Here is a 19,039-nt window from a genome sequence, read left to right on the forward strand (position 1 = left end):
GATTTTTTTTTTATGAATAGTTAACCTACAGAATTTCCCTTCCTAATCTATGGTAATATAGTAATGCTAATAACTAGGAGTACTTATTGATTCAGTATGTTAGATTTACTAAGAGAGGGAATGAATTTGTTGTCTTTGACGCAGTCATTAAATGTACAATTTGAAAAATCGTAAATTTGTCAAATTATAATGATTTATTCATTGCGACATGCACTGTATATAATGTTGCTTGGATTATCCGATACAGAAATATTAACTTCTTTGTATTCGTAGATTCGTCAGCTGATGATTACACAACATTCTGGAAGACGTCGGAGGTTTTGTTAGAAAAGTGTTTTGTGACATAACCTAAATTTATTGTTTTCATTTATAAAGTGATTTATTAATTTATTCGTCATGAATCGTATATTTGGAAGAGGAAAAGCGAAAGAACCACCTCCAGATATGAATGAAGTTATAAAAGGGGTAAGTTTTAATATCTTTGTTACTCTTAATTTTTTGTTTCAATTCATGCTGTTTACCTGAATCGTCTATTTCTCACAAAAAATGCATTGATTGTAATTTCTATGTATATTATCTATGGAACAGATAATATTGATAAGTCTATTTATTTTACTTACTATGAATTTTAAAGTTAATATTATATTTTATTGATTTTCGTTCATATCACTTTGGCCTTCATGGATGTGGCAAAGTTACTCTGCCGTCTCTCTTCTATAATTCGTTACTACTATAACCATGCCTCAATTCTAACCAAGCTCATGAGAAGTACTAATTACTGTATTTCTGTACTACCTGTACAGTAAGATTGGATTTCACCACTATTATGCATTTGTGATAATATTTCAGGATTTACTCGCCAATCACATTAAATTTGTTTGCCATTGGTGGAAACTGTTTTGATCGCTGTTTAACATTTACCACGTTTGATCATACCCAATAAATTCAAATATTATATAATTACAAAATTTACTTCAACGTAACTGTTTCTAATTTGATTGTCTTTCTAAGTTAATTATTTTTGGTGTAACTCATGAAACTTATTTAAGCTAGTATTTAAAGAACTTTTTTAGCACTTCAACATTATACAGTTATCTGTGTCCTAAGGCAGGCCTCATGTGCCATGTTCCGTGCCATTTCTCTTCAATTTTGAGCCAAACCTTTAAATTGTAATAGTCTCCATTCCTTTTTGGATCATCTCTAATTTTTACTCTTTTCCATCCTGTTTGCACCTTCTGCCAATTTTCTATCGCATAATATCAAACTGCAAAAAATAAGAAGCCTTAGGTTTTTAAGCAACCAAGCTATTTTAATCAACCATTTTTTAATAATATTCCCCAGTTGCTTTCCTATTCCTATTGTGGGTTATTCTGATTAAACTTATCATTCAGGCTCCTCATTTATTTTTCTTCATTTTTCACTGTCTGTTTACTTAATTTTTCTTCTCTATTCTGTACCCACATTTGAATATATCCGTTTGTATTCATGTATTTTTAATGAAAATGTACTTGAAAATAGCCGCATTTCTCTCCCTCTTATCTTAGCGAACATACCATTCATACATACTATTATAACTATAATATATTACTATTTTTCTTTAGAATCCTTACTTAGACATTGATATATGATGGTTTTTATTTTTTTATCCACTTTTTCAATCCTCTATAAACATACTTCTAAGTAAATATTTATAATTTGATATATTCTTCCTTATTTTTTGTGGATATTAATTGGCCTTTTTTTTCTTAAAATTAATTTTCATATTGTATTCCATTTGAATGTCTTTTAATTTTAACATGTTCACTGCAGCAGTGAGAGATGGACAGCCTTTTGGAATGCATTACAGTGCTCATAGTTCTCCTAATTATAATCCGCTCCTCGCGTTGGAGCAATGGTGTGGTGCATAGCTTACTTTCTGTGCAACAGTGTTTATCCTTGAAATTATCTACAGCCCATATAACACCATAATACACATCAATTCTGCAGATGTAAAAGTTTGTCTTATGTCTTACATTATTATAAATAGCAGAATAAAAAGATGGACTGAAACTGAAAAAATGACTTGAAAAAAAATTTTTCATAGTCATAGTATGACTATGAGTCTGGTTAATTTACCAAAACTGCAGCTTTACTGGTCAAAAGATAATATATATCGTTATGATTTATCTCAAATATTATGTTACGTGATCGATTTTTATTGCTCCGTTGCTTGCACTTCACTGATGATTCTCAGAAACAACATGATAAGTCATTTAAAATACGCTTTCTACTTGATAATTTATTACAAAAATTCCAAAAATGCATCATTCCGGTAGAGAACATTGTAATAAATGAGTGTGGTACCATGGGGGGGTCGGCTGTCTTTCAGGCAGTACATTAAAAATGAGCGACATAAATATGGTGTGAAAATATACAAACTTCGCACTACAAAAGGTTTTGTGTATAATTTTAAAATTTACAAAGGAAAAAGGGACACTAATGTCAAAGAAAGTCATGCGTTGTCTGTAATTAAAGAACTGTTAACAAATTTAATGGAATTTGGAAGAGTACTATATGTAGACAAATTCTACATGAGCATCAACGCAGTAAAATATTCACTATCTCGAAAAACAAAAATGTGTGGAACATACAAAAAGAATATATCTGCCAAAGAATATTATGTACTAAAGAATTAAAAAAGAGAAATAATTGGGGCAGTGAGGGATGACATAAAAATAATTAATTGTGTGGAAAGACAAGTAACAAACACTTAGCTAACTACAAAAGAGGAACATGATTTGTGTTTAGTATTTACACAAAAAGTTGTAAAAGGAATTGCAGTGAAAAAACCAAAGTGCATAATTAATTACAACGGATGCTAAAAAAGGTGTTGACTTAAGTGATCAAATGAGTACTACCCAGTATTAAGAAAAGCTGTGAAGCAATATAGAAAAATAGCCCTAGAATTGATAATTTGTTCATTATTAACCAACACATGGGTTTTATATAATAGTAAATGTAAAAATAAATGTTCAATTTTATAGTTTAAGAAAATAATAATCAAAGCTCTTGTTGCAGAAATAATTCAGATGCAAAAACCTAGAACTCCTAAGAAAATCCATTTATTAAAAATCAATCCGGACAAAAAGAAATGCCAAAAATGTAGTGACTGTTACAAGATTTTACAGCAAACTTTATTGAGCTGAAAAACAGACAACAAAGTCAAAAAGGTTAACACATATTGTGATGAATGTGATAGAAAACTGGCTGTGTGCTTAAATTGCTTCAATTCTTCTCATGAGAAAGTACTGAAAAAAATTGTCATATTTTTAGTGTAAAATTATTTTATGGTAGATAGTGAATTAAGTTTTCAGTGAAATTTTTCAGTTTAGATATTCATTCATTACAAGGTTGCAGATATTATTAAATTTTAAATATACAGATAATAATTTCAGTTTTGTTTCATCTAAATAATTCATTGCAATCTTTCATTTGAATTTAAATTTAGTTCATTCTTAAATATTTTTGTACTAATTACTTTGTCCATTTCTACTGTAACTTTATGAATATTGTTTTTATTTCAAATAATGATTTTAGGTAATTTCATTCTTTTTTTAAAGAATTTCCTATCCTTTTTCATTCGTTGAGGGGCATAACATTTATTATTAATATATTCATTACATTTTTATTACGGTTTATATTATTCAATTTCACTATATTTGTTTACATTTTTCTATGATTTGTTTCACTTAATTAAATTTACCACATTTTGTTCTAGAATTAATGCCTTCTTATATGTTTCTGAATCAAAATTTACATTATCATAAAATTTTATTGACAAATATTAAAATTGTCAAGTAATAACATTATGTTCTACTTCTAATTTCGTCAATCTATTATAGACTCTTGATATCCTGAAATTTAAAAAAAAATAATAATTACCATTTATTAACATAAATATTCAACTATATCTTTTTAATCATTCATTAAAAACTTTCATGAGATTATTTTTTCCACTGTTGAAGTAATAACAAAAAAAAATTAATTCAATATAGGTGTTTATAGCAGGAAAAACTATAGGTGGTTTATGCTGTTTGTTCTTTGTACTTTTTTGGGTTCATGCTGATTACCTTAATCTTTGTTTTGTAAAATATGTTAAAAACAAATAAACTGAAAAAATTATTTTCTATGTTATTGAAATGTTTTTATTAATTATCATTCTTCCAGATTAAACATTTTTTAAATGTGTTTATAGATATTTTATTTTAAAACAAAAAATCCATTATTTATTTTTTATCATACGTAATGAAATTGTAAAGAAATCATAGTGAAATCATTCTAAAGAAATCTTGCCTATGTAAAAAGAAGTACTGTTTCAACTTATTTGCCACTGCCTTCAGGGTGAAAATTCCCTTAACAAAGTCAGCTGTAGCAAATATATTGTATGGAATTTAACCAAATTGTTTCAAAGTATGATAGTTCATAGTATTTCTGATAGATGGCAAAACCTTTCAACTAATTTTATACATTTGTTATTATACAAAAAGGAGAATAAAAAGGCAATTCATACGGGAAGTATTTTCCCATGCTGCACTTGATGGAACACGAATACAGGGTATACGTTAGCTGTAACACACAGAACAGAATCCTTTAACAAGAATCTTAGCAAGAAAAGGTGTTTGGTTAGAGTGGAGGATGCATGGCAGTAACCACTCCATATGGGACATATATTACCTGTGCCACAGCTAACATGCTAAAATCATTGTCGGATATCCTGTGTCTTGCAATTTTGAACTATTCAGCTTGTGCTTCAATTATTTTCTTATTTAAATACAATTAATATTCCATTTTCTAATCTTTTTTTTGGCTTTTTATTGTTAAAGAGCGAAAAAGTAAAATAAAACTTAAAGGCATTAACCTAAAAGATCCAGGAGCTTTTCCATTATGTGGCAGCATTTGCAGATTTATTTTGAAATAATGTAAACTTGCCTTGGTATGGAATGGAATGACATCATATAGCCATATGCCATAGGAGCCATATGGCATGTCATCATTACCATTGCCACCATGTCATAATTTATTTATTTACAATATTCCATTCCTCAGAAATCATTCATGTGAGTTGAAGCCTTTATTTAATATTTTCATAAAAAAATAATATTTATTTGCCAGCATGAATTTACTGCAATTGACTGTTCACTGTTAACGAAACAGCTATTCAATTATTGCAAAACAAAGGTGTTCTACACAATCTCTGCTTATATGCTGATAGGGAAGAAATGAAATTATACACTTGAATAAAGAGCGTTGAATTTGTTCCAGAAAAGACTGTCATGAGTCTAAACAATTGAGACTTGGAATGTAGCTCATCAAATTAGGTTTTCCTCATTTTGTTATTTTTTCTGTGTTTTTTATGTATGTTTATTTTTGTTTAGTGTATGTTGATTGTTATTGTATTGTGTATGTTTATTGTGAAATAAAGTTAAAAATACTAGTTTGTAAAAAAATTATTTAAATTAAAATAAGCAGTAACTCTGTAATCATTTGATATTGAATTGTTATTGTTTTGATAATAATCTGGTGCTCCTGAGTTGCGGCCAATATTATTATTATTTTTTTTAATGTTAATTGAATGATGAACCTATTATTTATAGCTAATTTTTTTTTAACAAATCTTTAATAATTTTTTGAATAGATTAGGAAGTTTTTTACCTTATTGGTATTTAAGACATTAGGCTTATAGTGTAACCATCAGAATAATAAAAGAGTTTTAACACAAAGGGATTGAAATTTAATCAAAATACTTTATATTATTTACATAATTTGTGTATCTAATATACATTTCTAAGTTCTTGAACTTCAGTGGCGTAAGTGGTAGCATCTTGGCCTTTCACCTGGAGGTCCTGGGTTCAAATCCCGGTCAAGCATGGCATTTATCACTCACGATACAAAAACATTCATCTCATCCTCTGCGGAATGAATTGCTTGGCTGCAGACCCGGAGGTAAAAAAAATGTTCTTGAACTCAAAAAATCTCAAGGACAGAAATTCATTGGAAAAGGTTTTTATGAGCCGAATATTAGTAAAAAATTATTACTAGCAAAAATTCTGGTTTAGACTGGACAAATGAATTCATCCAATTGTCATAAGTTGTAATGCCCGTAAATCTTTCTATTTCTTTTTGTTATTTCCTTTTTTTGGATTAATGCTAATTGACTTATTCTTTGTTTTGTAAAATATATTTTTTAAAAATAAATTGAGGAAATTATTTTCTGTTATAAAAATGTTTTTATTAATTATCATTTTTGCAAATTAAATATTTTTTAAATATGTTTGTAGATATTTGATTTTAAAACAAAAAATGTATTATTTATTTTTTATCATACATAATGATCTAAATGTTGATTCTCATTTAATCGTATCAAGGTAATACCATAAGTTTGCACATAATCTAGCAGCTTACATTCAAAATATTCAAGACAGTACAGGTCAGTTGTCTAAGTCCATTCTGTCACATTTTCCAAGAACAGAAAATTCATTATGAATTGATATTTAACAGTTTCACAATTATTATGTTTCTGGAAGTCTACATTAAATTTCAAATCTGCTTCCAGTTCTGACTAATTTTCAAAAAATAAAAAATTCACAAAATTTGGATCAATGAGTATTTTATTGGCTAGCCTCGTTTGTCAAGTAAAATGTTTTATACAAAAAATTTACTACTTATTGGAATGAGATGTTTTAACATAGATGAAACAGAACTTTATAAGTAAACTCTGAAAAGGATATAAATGAACAGAAATTGTAAATACTGACTTCATATTTACTAATTTTATGATCACTCTTTTTGATAGGTTGAACAAAAATTATAATTACTAACAGTGTATTTACTAATTTTATGATCAATTTTTTTTTAGGTGGATAGTAGAGCTGAAACAGTAGAAAAGAAAATTCAGCGTTTAGAAGTTGAGCTTAAAAAATATAAGGATCAAATGGCAAAAATGCGGGAGGGTCCAGCAAAAAATAATGTTAAACAGAAGGCACTGAGGGTTCTGAAACAGAAGAAAATGTAAGTAAATATTTGCTTTTGACTGAATGTGTGAATTCTAAAGTATTACTTGCAACAGAGTATTGTCAATAAAACATACATTCTCACATTCTTTTGTAAGAGTTTTGTTGATAATGATGTTCAAATTTAAAAATGAAGGTTAAAGTATTTTTATGGTGATTTCAACCAATTTTTACGCAGTACAGAGGCATTTACTCATCAAAATTTCTTCTTTTATGCATGGTCAATTTTCATTATTAATTAATGTGCAGAATTTTTACTAATTTTGAGTCTATATTGAATTATTAAAATAATGGCAGGGTTTTAAACTAATAGTTTTGGAACAAAGGTGACAGAGATTTGAAGTATATCTCAAAATGAATCTATGTTTTCGACTTTTAAATAACTTATAATATCAATACGTGTGTACTGTATTACAAGGTCAGTAGCTGCATGATCATTTATGGATGAAGTCATGATTACAGTGCAGAGGAAGGTTCAGTGATTTTTGTGGCTTGTCAAGTTAGGGTCAGTTTTACTTGTTAGGCATGAATACCATTGTGTTTTCAATGATAAACTGCCACTTGAAAATAACATTCAGTGATGGGAAAAATAACTCAGTTGGGCAGCCTGTTACAACTGTGCAAATAGGTTATTTGTTTAGCCCAAAAAAAAAAAAATGTGAAAATGTTCTGTAGTAGAGTTAGGAATTTCAAAATTAACTGTTCACAATGTTTAAAAAACTATTATGCATTACTGGTTTTAAAATTTGATGTTACATAAAATTAAATGTAGGTCAAAATTAAATAGTTTAGATTTACTACAGATATTTAATATACTATGTGATTCAAAAAGGACTTCACAACTTTAAAAGCATATAGAAATCTATTGAGATAATTTATAGATTCGACCTCATTTCATAGAAAAACATCAAGTTTGTCACCCAACATTCACTTTGATTTGATATAGCTTCCGTTTGTAATGCGACATACATGCCATCTGAAGTCAATTTCATTCCAGACTGTAGCCCGCAAGTCAGGCATTACCTCTGCAGCTGCGGCGTTAATTTGAAGTCTGCTCAACTAGAGCAGCAGGCAAAGGTGGTACATGAATTCAATCTAATGAAACCCCCACAAGAAAAAATCTAGTGGGGTCAGATCTGGGGAGCAAGGTGGTCATGCAGCTGGACCTTCATGACCAATCCACTGACCTGGGAATCAAGTATCAAGAAAATCTTGGACTTCTAGGAGGTAGTAAGGTGGAGCCCCGTTTTTCTGATAATAATTGCATCATTCTTAGTCATCATCATCATCTAACTAAGGAATTAGAGAATTTTGAAACATGTCCAGATAAACAATACCATTTACAGTTGTCTCCTGGAAGATGAACGAGCCATACAGTCGTTATTTGCACAAAAATCACATTGTAGCAAATGTGTTGCAGTTTTATGAGGGTTTTCACTACCCCATACTTGGTAGTTGTGGTTGTTAATCTTGCCACTGATGTGAAACATTGACTCATCACTAAAAATTACATTGTCTAAAAGTGCATCGTTGTCTGCAATTATATCCATTATTTTCACTCTCAACTTCAGCGGAGCAACTTTGATGTCATCTGTAATGTATTGAACCATGGTTTGTTTTTAAAGTTTCAAGTGCAGTCGTTAAGTAATACATGCCAAACATTCGTTTGTGGAATGCCAGTCTCACGTGATGCATGTCAAGTTGATTTCTTTGGACTACATGCATTTCTCTGAGTTGTTCTACAGCAGCGTCAGGGTTGTGTGGGCATCCTGGTGATTTTGTATGTTTAACCGAACTACCTGTCTGTAGATATGTAGCCAGGAGTAAATTGTATACCTACTAGGAGGCTCCCTGCTATACTCTACAAAAATTACGTTGAACTGCAGTTGCTGACTGCAAATTGTGAAACTAAAACACAGAGAACACATTCTGTCTGCACCAGTAAATGTATTTTTAACAACACTGATGACAGCACTGGTGGCCGAATTTGATATTATTGAACTACTTACCTCAAAACTTGATGTTATTTGCTATGAAATGAGACCTCAACCGAATCTAAGTTTTCTAAATAAATTTTTATATGCTTTTAAATTTGTGCAGTCCTTTTTGAATCGCCCAGTAAATTATATCATAAAGGGGATTTTTAAACAAATTTATTTTCAATGATGAAGCTACATTTCATATTTTGGCAAATACATTGGTAATGTTTGAATATGGAGTAAGGAACCTCACATGTCATTTGGAACATTAATCTTACAGCCCAAAAAGCTGTTGCAGTAAATTTGTAAATAAAAATTTCCAAATCACCCTCAGTGATAAATAACTTCTTGTTTGTTATGTTAGTTTTCTAAGCAGATCCATTATTAGGAGTTTTACTTCATATAATTTTTAATTGCGAGGGTCGTCCAGAAAGTAAAGAACATTTTGATTTAGAAAAATCAAGATTAAATAGAATTAGATAAATGGAAAGAATTAATTAAATTCTTTATTTACAGAACCCTTAAACTAGTATCAACAAAATCACCACACAAATTCAAACACTTGTCATAGCGTGGTACCATTTTTTCTATGCCTTCATTGTACATTTCTAACACCAAGTTCTTCAACTATTCATTGACAACTTTTTTCAGCTCATCATCATCATCATCTTGAAAGTGTCTGCTTCCTAAAATCTCTTTCAACTTTGGGAATAAATGATAATAACTAGGCACCAAGTCAATGCTGCATGGTGGATACTGAAAAATGTCTCAGCCAAAACATTGTGATATAGCTCAAATTGTGGGTGAAGATTATCATCGACAACATACTGTGTCATTTGTTCTGTATAGCATGTTGGAGGTGGTGCAGCATCTGACAGTGTGCCTTGTTTATTGTTTGTAGAGCTGGGTGTTTCTGTTGTTTCTGCCAAACAAAAATGGCTGTTTGTTGAAAAAAAAATTTTGATACAAACTTTTAGAAAAATACGGGTTGAATTTTTAATCTGTTAATATTCATGACTAATTTTTCCATTAGATTGCTGAACTGCTTATTTTTTGCGTTTAAAAACAACGGTTTCTTTCATTTTAATATTTTGTCAACATATTGGCTGCAGAATAGAGGATGTTTTTGTTGGCACCAGTGAATACCATATGTCACTTTATCTCAAGTTGTGACAATTTTATGATCCTTTTATTCTACATTTTAATATTACAGTATTTTCATAGGTAAGATTGTTTGGTTTTGGAAACTCTTCAGTTTTAGCATTTATTTTGCAGCATATTTAACATTAATAAAACAACGGTTCTCTGGGCCAGTTCTCAGTAAATTGCAAACTGTCTATTCACTTTATATGTTTTCGTTAACATAACATTTGTTAAAATGAGCTGACAGCTCTGTTTAATGATTTGGCATGTTTACAGTCAGTAATACGTAATAATATTGGGCAAAACAGTTTGCACCAAAGAGAAACAGCAGTTTGTTGCTTTTCTGAGAAATCATTTGGCAGACACTTATTTTTTTGCAACCAAGATTGATCATTACATTTCCATGAATTAAACTCTTGAAATTTCAGAAAAGAAATTGTGTAAACCATCTAGCCCGAAACATCTATCCTTCTGCACTTTGTCATCAACTTTTTTCTTTGAGTTCTTCACTGATGAGGGATAGTTGACCAGAATGATTGTCATCTTGCATATTTGTTCATCCATCCATATTGCAACGTTTCCTAAACGATGCTTTACTCATCATACTACCACCACTATAAACTTCCTTTATATATCTATAAGTTACAGTTAATCAAGACTTTTTGCATTAAAAAACCATATCGCACTGTGCACTTCATGTTTGGCAGAATTTTCCATTTTGTCACACATTTTCAAATTGTGATAAAATGTTTACAAATGTCCTTTCAGTGTCACATTTTAGCCCACTCTGAGCTTGTAGGGAGGGAGTTCAATGACACTTTCACAATGGCTGGGACCAGAGCATGCCAACGTCAAATGTCCTTACTTTCTGAATGACCTCATATTTTATTTTATGTTGATTTACGATGTTCTGTATATTGTATTATTTTCAGAACATATACCATTGATATTTTTTTCAATATTTTTTAATAATTATCATTCACAATTCTCTTCTGTTTTTGTTGCTTTTTTATTTTAGGTATGAAGATCAAGCAGCCAATTTAAGACAGCAGTCGTTTAATATGGAACAAGCAACATTTGCTGCACAGTCAATGAAAGATACACAGTCAACTGTTGCTGCCATGAAAGCTGGAGTTAAATCAATGCAAAAGGAGTTTAAAAAGATTAACATTGATCAAATTGAGGTATTATATTTTCATTTTGATTATTAGATTATTTAATATTTTCTTATTTCTTAATTATGTTGTGCATGTGATATTTAATGTTTTACATGTAAGGATGTTCTGTTGAGGATCATCCACACACGATTGGAGAATCTAATCACTGTAATTCAACTATGCAAGCAGGTTTATAAATATTGAACAGTTACTTTTTTTTGTTAGAACAAGAATTGCACATTTTTTGGTAAACTAAAATAATTATTCTGTATTATTTGTCTGCATCTAATAAGAAATAACTAAACTAGATATGAAAAATTCTTCAGTAGTTGTGATGTGACCATACTGCTCATTACGTGGCCTTAGTGGACAGCTACCAGTATTTTTAATAGCTATTTTTAATAAATATCAACTTCTGGAATATTTAACATAGTTTTTGTTGAGAGATATTTTATTTAAATTGCCATGGACTTCAAAGTCACTACTGAGCTTTTTGGCTTTTCATTAGTCTTCTATTTTATTTTGGTTTTTATTTATTTACATTTTTATACATTTCACTTTCAATAAGTGTCAAATACCCTAACAATACAAGGAAGTTTGAATTTCTGTCATCATTGAGGACTTGACTGACTCTCAGAACCAGAACAAATTTTTAAATAGAATTATTTTATTATTAAAACGTCTTAGCTAATTTAAGAAGTTTCATAAGTGTCCATTATATGGAACCACATTCCATAGGTTCAAAGATTCTAGAATCATGTTTTCACCTTTACTCTGATAAGCATTTTTTTTTTTTTTTGCCCATTGACGTTGACTTTATTTTGCAATAAAGAATTATTAAGCTGTGGCACTATTTCCATATTTTTTTAGTGTATGGTTGTAGATGACCAAGAGGGCATAAACTTGTATCACACCATTAAATTTTTTCTTGTCTTTTTAACGTGTAACACTTTTGCAAAGAACAATTCAAATAATAAACATTTCAGTTTTGAATATGGGTTAGGATTCTTTGTATACATTGGGAGGAGGTCCAGGAGACCGAAACTTTTTGTCATGCTATAGAATAAGTTTTTTACTTTGAGTTCTTCACTGATGAGGGATAGTTGACCAGAATGATTGTCATCTTGCATATTTGTTCATCCATCCATATTGCAACGTTTCCTAAACGATGCTTTACTCATCATACTACCACCACTATAAACTTCCTTTATATATCTATAAGTTACAGTTAATCAAGACTTTTTGCATTAAAAAACCATATCGCACTGTGCACTTCATGTTTGGCAGAATTTTCCATTTTGTCACACATTTTCAAATTGTGATAAAATGTTTACAAATGTCCTTTCAGTGTCACATTTTAGCCCACTCTGAGCTTGTAGGGAGGGAGTTCAATGACAAAAAGTTTTTTCAGTCCATAGAATTGGCTTTTTTTGTAAAAGAATAATCTAAGTATAGCAATCTTTTAGTTTTAGTCAATTAAAGATTGCTAGCTGAGTAGAAAAAAGGAATCAAACTTCTTTAACACTTTTATTTGTTGTAGCTTATCTCTAAAGAAAGGATTTGTTAAAAAAGCATGGTTGAAGTGATTAATTTTCCCCACATTAACCTAGGAGATTCAGGTAGGTTTGGAAAGTCTGCATCTCCCAAAGGGTTGTGATTATTCTTATTGAGACCCTGAGAATCAGACACTAGCATTTAGTTGATCTAGAATAAATTTTTTTCTTGTGTAAGGCTTTATTATTTAATCACATGCTTGTAAACATCATAGTTGTATGACTAAATAAACAGATGAATGGTCTAGTAGAATTTGATTTTTTCCAAACATATCTCAAACATTTGTTAAAATTTCATTGGAATTGCTTCCACATAACTTATATGTTTCAGTAAGAATTTAGCAAAATATGCATTCAAATATCTGTCTCCTGCTAGATTTTGTTATTCCTTTATAACTGGTGAGAGTTGAGCTGTAGACCAATATTTCCGAGAAGTTTTTAGTGTAACAACTGTTTTCCTCTGTTAGCTAAAAACAAAGTGCCTTGACATGGAGAAACACTTAGCCAGTTTAAGAAGGCTAATTAACCTCCACTATACAGAACTGTATTCCATAGATCCAAAGATACTAAAATCATGTTTTCACCTTTACTCTGATAAGCACTTTTTGGGCCCAGAAGAAAATCTAATATTTTCAAAATTTTATATATATAATTTTTTTTCTGTTTACAGTGTTTAAATGTTTTTCTAGTGTACTTGTCTTGCAGTATGGCAGTGTGGAAGTTTATAACACCTTTCGGAACAATTTCTGTGCGTTATTATCTACTCCATGACTTTTCAGTTTTAATGGATTTTCAGATTCCATGGATAATAATCCATGGAATCTTGTGGCTGAATCTCATACTATTTCTGTTTTTCACTGTCTGTTGAAATTATACATTGTTCACATAATGCCGTAATACAATAGATACATGTTAATTCCTACTACAGTTACAAAAGGTTCTATGATTTCATATCTGTTGTCATCTTGCATATTTGTTCATCCATCCAAATTGCAACATTTCCTAAAAGATGCTTTACTCATCATACTACCACTATAAACTTCCTTTATTTATCTGTAAGTTACAGTTAATCAAGACTTTTCAAAAACCAAATCCCACTGTGCACTTCATGTTTGGCAGAATTTACCATTTTGTCACACATTTTCAAATTGTGATAAAATGTTTACAAATGTCCTTACAGTGTCGCATTTTAGCTCACTCTGAGCTTGTAGGGAGGGAGTTCAATGACACTTTCACAATGGCCGGGACCAGAGACACATGCCAAGGTCAAATGTCCTTTACTTTCTGGATGACCTCATATTTTATTTTATGTTGATTTACGATGTTTTGTATATTGTATAATTTTGAACATTTTCAGAACATATACCATTGATATTTTTTTCACTATTTTTGAATGTACACCTGATAAATGTTACGTAATGTTTCATATGCTGATTGTGTGTTGAATACTTAGATGAATAAATTAAATTGCGCATATATGTAGAGTAAATGTGAATTCTGCTGATGTTGAGGTTCAGCATAACATACTTATTTTATGATATCTTTTTTGTAGGATCTGCAAGATGATATGGCAGATATGGTAGAATTAAATGAGGAAGTACAAGAAGCATTAGGACGTACGTATGGTATGCCAGAGATAGATGACGATGAACTTGCTGCAGAGTTAGATGCACTTGGTGATGAAATAGCTCTTGATGATGATACATCTTACCTTGATGATGCTGTAAAAGCGCCTGAAGCACCTAAGAAAGAACCTGGAGCTGAAGGCGGTGTTAAAAATAAGGTATTCATATTAAATTATGTTTTTCTGTATATACATATTAAGATATTGTTTCAGATTTAGTACCTGTGGTATTTTAAGATTAGATTTTATATATAAAGAAATTCCCATCCAGTATATGTAATAAGAGGATTGATTATTGTATTTTTTTGATGTAAAATTTCTTTAAAATAAATCACTTATGTAAAATGTAATGAAATTTAGTTTTCATTTCATTTGAAGTTTTGAAGGATAATTCTTACGAGATTAATTATTTAGAATTTTCAAATGAAAGTAGGGGTTGAGTAATACTTTATATAAATAGATTTCCAAAGTAGCATTTTCAGTAAAATGATTTTATTTTATATAAAAAATATTTAAAAGGTCAAATTTCAAAATTGTCCTGAAACTCAAAATTTTCAGTTGTTACTTTGATCCTCAATTATACAACTACAAAGATATTTCCAACTTATTGTTATTGTCACTTGTAACAGTTATGAGTCTTATTGTTAAAGAGTTCCTTTTAGGTATCTTACCTCCAAGTAATCTATGTTAAAAACGAATAAATCTATTGTTTATAAAAGATGATTGACTGATCCACCACGGCCATCGTATAATAGATATAAAAAAATTCTAATAAAAGATCTGCTCATCATAATTTCATTCGAATAGTTAAGCTTTAATTGATTGTGTGATAAGGCCAACAAAGCATGCCGCACATCTCTACATGTGTTCATAAATAGTGGAAAAAATGGAAAAGGATGAAATTTAGCAATTTGCAATTTGGCAGATGTATTTAATAATACTTCAAAATTTCAAACAATGTGGTTGTGGATCGTATGATGTATAAAATCCAATATAAGACATTTTCAAGCAGAATTGCAAAAATAAGATTATCTTTTATCTATCTTAATTATCTTTTAAGATTATCTAAGATATTCTTAAAACCTTTGCAAACATAAATATGCACTGATTAAATTTTTATTTGTAGTTTATAAAAATATGACATTCTATTTCAGAGATATTTATTCACAAACAAATTTTTTAAAGCACTAATAATTGAGGCAGATTATTGATTATAATGAGTTTAACTTTGCATTCCAAGGATTTTACAGTTGATCCACCATAGCAAAAATTAAACTGATTAACTGTAATTAAACAGATTTTGTAAAGAACCACATGAGCCGATGATAAATAACATTCAGTTATTTTATAAAAAAACTGAAACTAAACTGACTGTCCATCTGACACTGCTCTTTATCTCTGTCTTTATAAAGGAGTACAACCTTTGAAAATTTTAATTCATCAGAAATACTTCTGAGACAAGAACATGATTGAACATGTCAGAGGCTTTAAAATAATAAGTAAAATCCTCTTCACAAAATAGTGAAGCGATAGAAGTCATTCATTCACTTGTCAAATGAAAGAGATTCATTTGAAAAATATATTCATGAACCAAACTCCACTTAGATTTCTCACCTAATTGCTCCCTAAATCTTGAACAGTAGTTCAAGCCACAACTAAATATAATTATACATTAACAGTCGTTTATTTTCCAATCCTCTTATTCTTTCTAATAAAATAAAGTGATAATTTCTCTTACATGCAACTTAAAAAGTCGTGGGCTCAGTTGCCTTCAGTACTCTTGTTACATACTGGAATTTCACCTGAAAATTCATTGTTATTGCCTTTTAAAACAATTGTAACAAAATTATATAGACCTTCTTTACAGTTCTGATCAATTTTCCATTTACTCCTATATCATATAATGTGCTTCACAGTTTGTTATGATCAAGAGAATCAAGTGCAATGAAAGTCAATAAATATTGCAAATACACAATTGTTTTTATATTGTATATGGGGCATTAACAACAGATCTTAATACAAAAATGTTATCCCTCACCTCCTTCCCCTCTAAAAACTGTCTGATCTTCAGGGGTTATTCTTTAATTCCTGTGCCACTTTGTCACCCTATTTGTTAAAAAGTAAAAATTTGTACCTTTTATTCTTTAATTCTAAAATTTATAGGTTCATTCTTGTCTCTCCTCATATAAAAAGATCTGATGAATACTTTAGGCCAAGTATTCATTATTTTTCCATTCTCAAAATACAATTGCATAAATTTAAGATAAGATTTCAGTGATACTGCATATACTTGTATAGTCCGTGTGGTGTATCGTTTAAACTGTTTTCTTGCTCAGTCAGTGTAAACAAACACATTGCCAGAATCTTGTCTGTCTTTTAATCATAAAATATCTTTATGTCTTATGTGCTTTTTCATTTTAAAATTATGAAAATACATACGTATATTATTTTGAAATTTGTGACGCAAAAAGAAAAGAATTTTTTTCTTGTTAAAAAGTAATGAATTTTTTAGTTCTTAGGTTTACAATTATGAGAAATAAAACTGAATTAGATTATGCTAAATGAAATTCAAATAAAGTGCAATTAATATAAAAGAGATAATATCTTGTAACTTACTTTGTGACAAACTATTAAAAAACAGTAGATTTTTTTTTAATTCCTGTACAAAACATAACTGTTCATGATAATTGGTTATTCACTTTATGAGATGGATAAAGAAAGAAAAACAAAAACTTAATCTGTTTTTAATTTTATTATTATGGCAATAGGGATATTACTTTACTAGAAGCATTAAATGAATAGTTTAGAAACATTAGAACAGTATTAGAACATTGTTTTTGTTTGTAAACATTCGTATCAGCTACATAACTTCTGATACACACTATTTTACCTGCTAAAGTTTTTTTGTTTTTTTTTTCAATAAGTTCTCCAAACACCATGAAAAAGGATATTATATACTGAAAATAAATAACAATCATTAATAATTAGAGAAAATTAAAATGTGTTATAAGTAGGAAAAAAATAATTAAAATTTCTAAGAATGTTTTTGAAGCAAATTATTTTTGCCATTTGAAATTATGTAAAAATTATAAATATGTTTTATATAAAGAAATATAAGTTACTGTTAAGTGATTGGCAGCTCTTTATAAAAAGAGCGAGCCTACCTTACTGATAATAAAGTTTTGTAAGTACGTATGATTTTTTTTCTTTTCTTATAATTTTTTAGATGAATGTTGGAAATAAAGTAATGCTTATATCTGTAATTAGCCATTGAATGTAGCTATGTGCAGGAGGTAGCATTTAAAAGGTTGATAATATCTTCTAAGTAATTTCATATTAGTGAATGATTCGTAGAACTGTTTTCTCTAATTTTGATTCGTCTTAAGTGAATTAATCATATTGAAGAAGGCGTCATAATCAGAAGATGTGTTAGTTTCAATGGTCTTGTTTTAAACAGTTTAATTTTTCAGCTCAACTTCGTGTTGAATTAGATGTTTATTAAATACTATTGTGTAACATTACCACAGAATGTTATTGTTTATTTTTCTATATTGAATATGTAAAATTTTAAATGTTTACAGGATGGAGTTTTGGTGGATGAATTTGGATTGCCTCAGATTCCTGCTTCGTAACGTAGTAATGCTATAACTGTAATCATTACTGTTGCTTTCATTATATACTGTGTAAGGAAATCTTGATATAAAAATAACTGGTTTAAAATATGGTATTTAAATACACCGAAAAATACAGCATATGTTATCAAATGAATATGCATTTCTAATCAATGTATAAGAAGTGCCACTGTTAGTTTTTTTTTTTTAATTATATTTTCAAGAAGTATTTTTGGTAATAATTTTTTATATTATTTTTATTAGTTTTTAATTTTACATGTAGTATCATATTACTAATAAATTATTTAGGCTAAATATTATTTACTGCTTGTATTGTGCATCATTCTTTTTATTCATTAAATATTGTTTATTATACTTTTATTATTAATGTGTTTAATCTCTGTATGATTTAAGTTACAGATAATTTTTATCATATGTTTATTGTTATAATTATTTTGTGTAAATAAAATTTCACATTTATTTGTTATTTTAATTACTTTTTTCTTTTTTTTGTCGCCTTCATCTACTCTGCTCCCCAGAGTTGGCTCTGCATCCAAGCATAACTCAGCTCCAGGGGGGTGCCTTTGCCTCAATCTACCTCGACAGAACACAGGGTCCCGCCCGGGTAGCTGGCTCTTGGTCTTAATGTATGCGCCACGCCTCTAATGAGAGAACCTCTAAGGAATCCCCTCACCAGTACTCTGATCTTTTTGCTCTGCTTCTAGTGGGGGAACCCTCACCGGGACTATGGTCTTACATTCCCTCCCCCAGAGGTGCTGTGGAGGAATCCCTCTCTAATCAAGGATTAGAGGAGGGATGGGATGCCGGAGCCTCCCATCCCTCCTGGACAGGGCTGTCCCCCACAAACACCCATCAGCAGCACTGAGCAGACACCGCATCTCCATGTCACCTGTATCCCATAC

General features: G+C 29.8%; 1 protein-coding gene across 1 annotated transcript; it reads left to right on the plus strand.

The window, feature by feature from the left end:
- Positions 1 to 285: 285 nt before the first annotated feature.
- On the plus strand, positions 286 to 18,609 carry Vps60 (vacuolar protein sorting 60). Its single transcript, XM_075375280.1, has 5 exons — positions 286 to 465; positions 6,896 to 7,047; positions 11,190 to 11,355; positions 14,434 to 14,664; positions 18,087 to 18,609. Exons 1-5 carry the CDS (start codon positions 397 to 399, stop codon positions 18,135 to 18,137), a joined length of 669 nt encoding a protein of 222 aa, XP_075231395.1. The 5' UTR covers positions 286 to 396; the 3' UTR covers positions 18,138 to 18,609.
- The last annotated feature ends 430 nt before the right edge of the window (positions 18,610 to 19,039 follow it).

This window comes from Lycorma delicatula, chromosome 9 (assembly GCF_047948215.1).
Source record: "Lycorma delicatula isolate Av1 chromosome 9, ASM4794821v1, whole genome shotgun sequence".
NCBI lineage: Eukaryota > Metazoa > Arthropoda > Insecta > Hemiptera > Fulgoridae > Lycorma > Lycorma delicatula.

What these genes read in the sequence shown, in the direction of transcription:
- Vps60 (XM_075375280.1), top strand. Translation starts at nt 397, where the DNA reads ATGAATCGTATATTTGGAAGAGGAAAAGCGAAAGAACCACCTCCAGAT. An exon ending in GTTCTGAAACAGAAGAAAAT is followed by an intron (nt 7,048 to 11,189) that starts GTAAGTAAATAT and finishes TTTTTATTTTAG; the next exon opens with GTATGAAGATCAAGCAGCCA. An exon ending in TTAACATTGATCAAATTGAG is followed by an intron (nt 11,356 to 14,433) that starts GTATTATATTTT and finishes TCTTTTTTGTAG; the next exon opens with GATCTGCAAGATGATATGGC.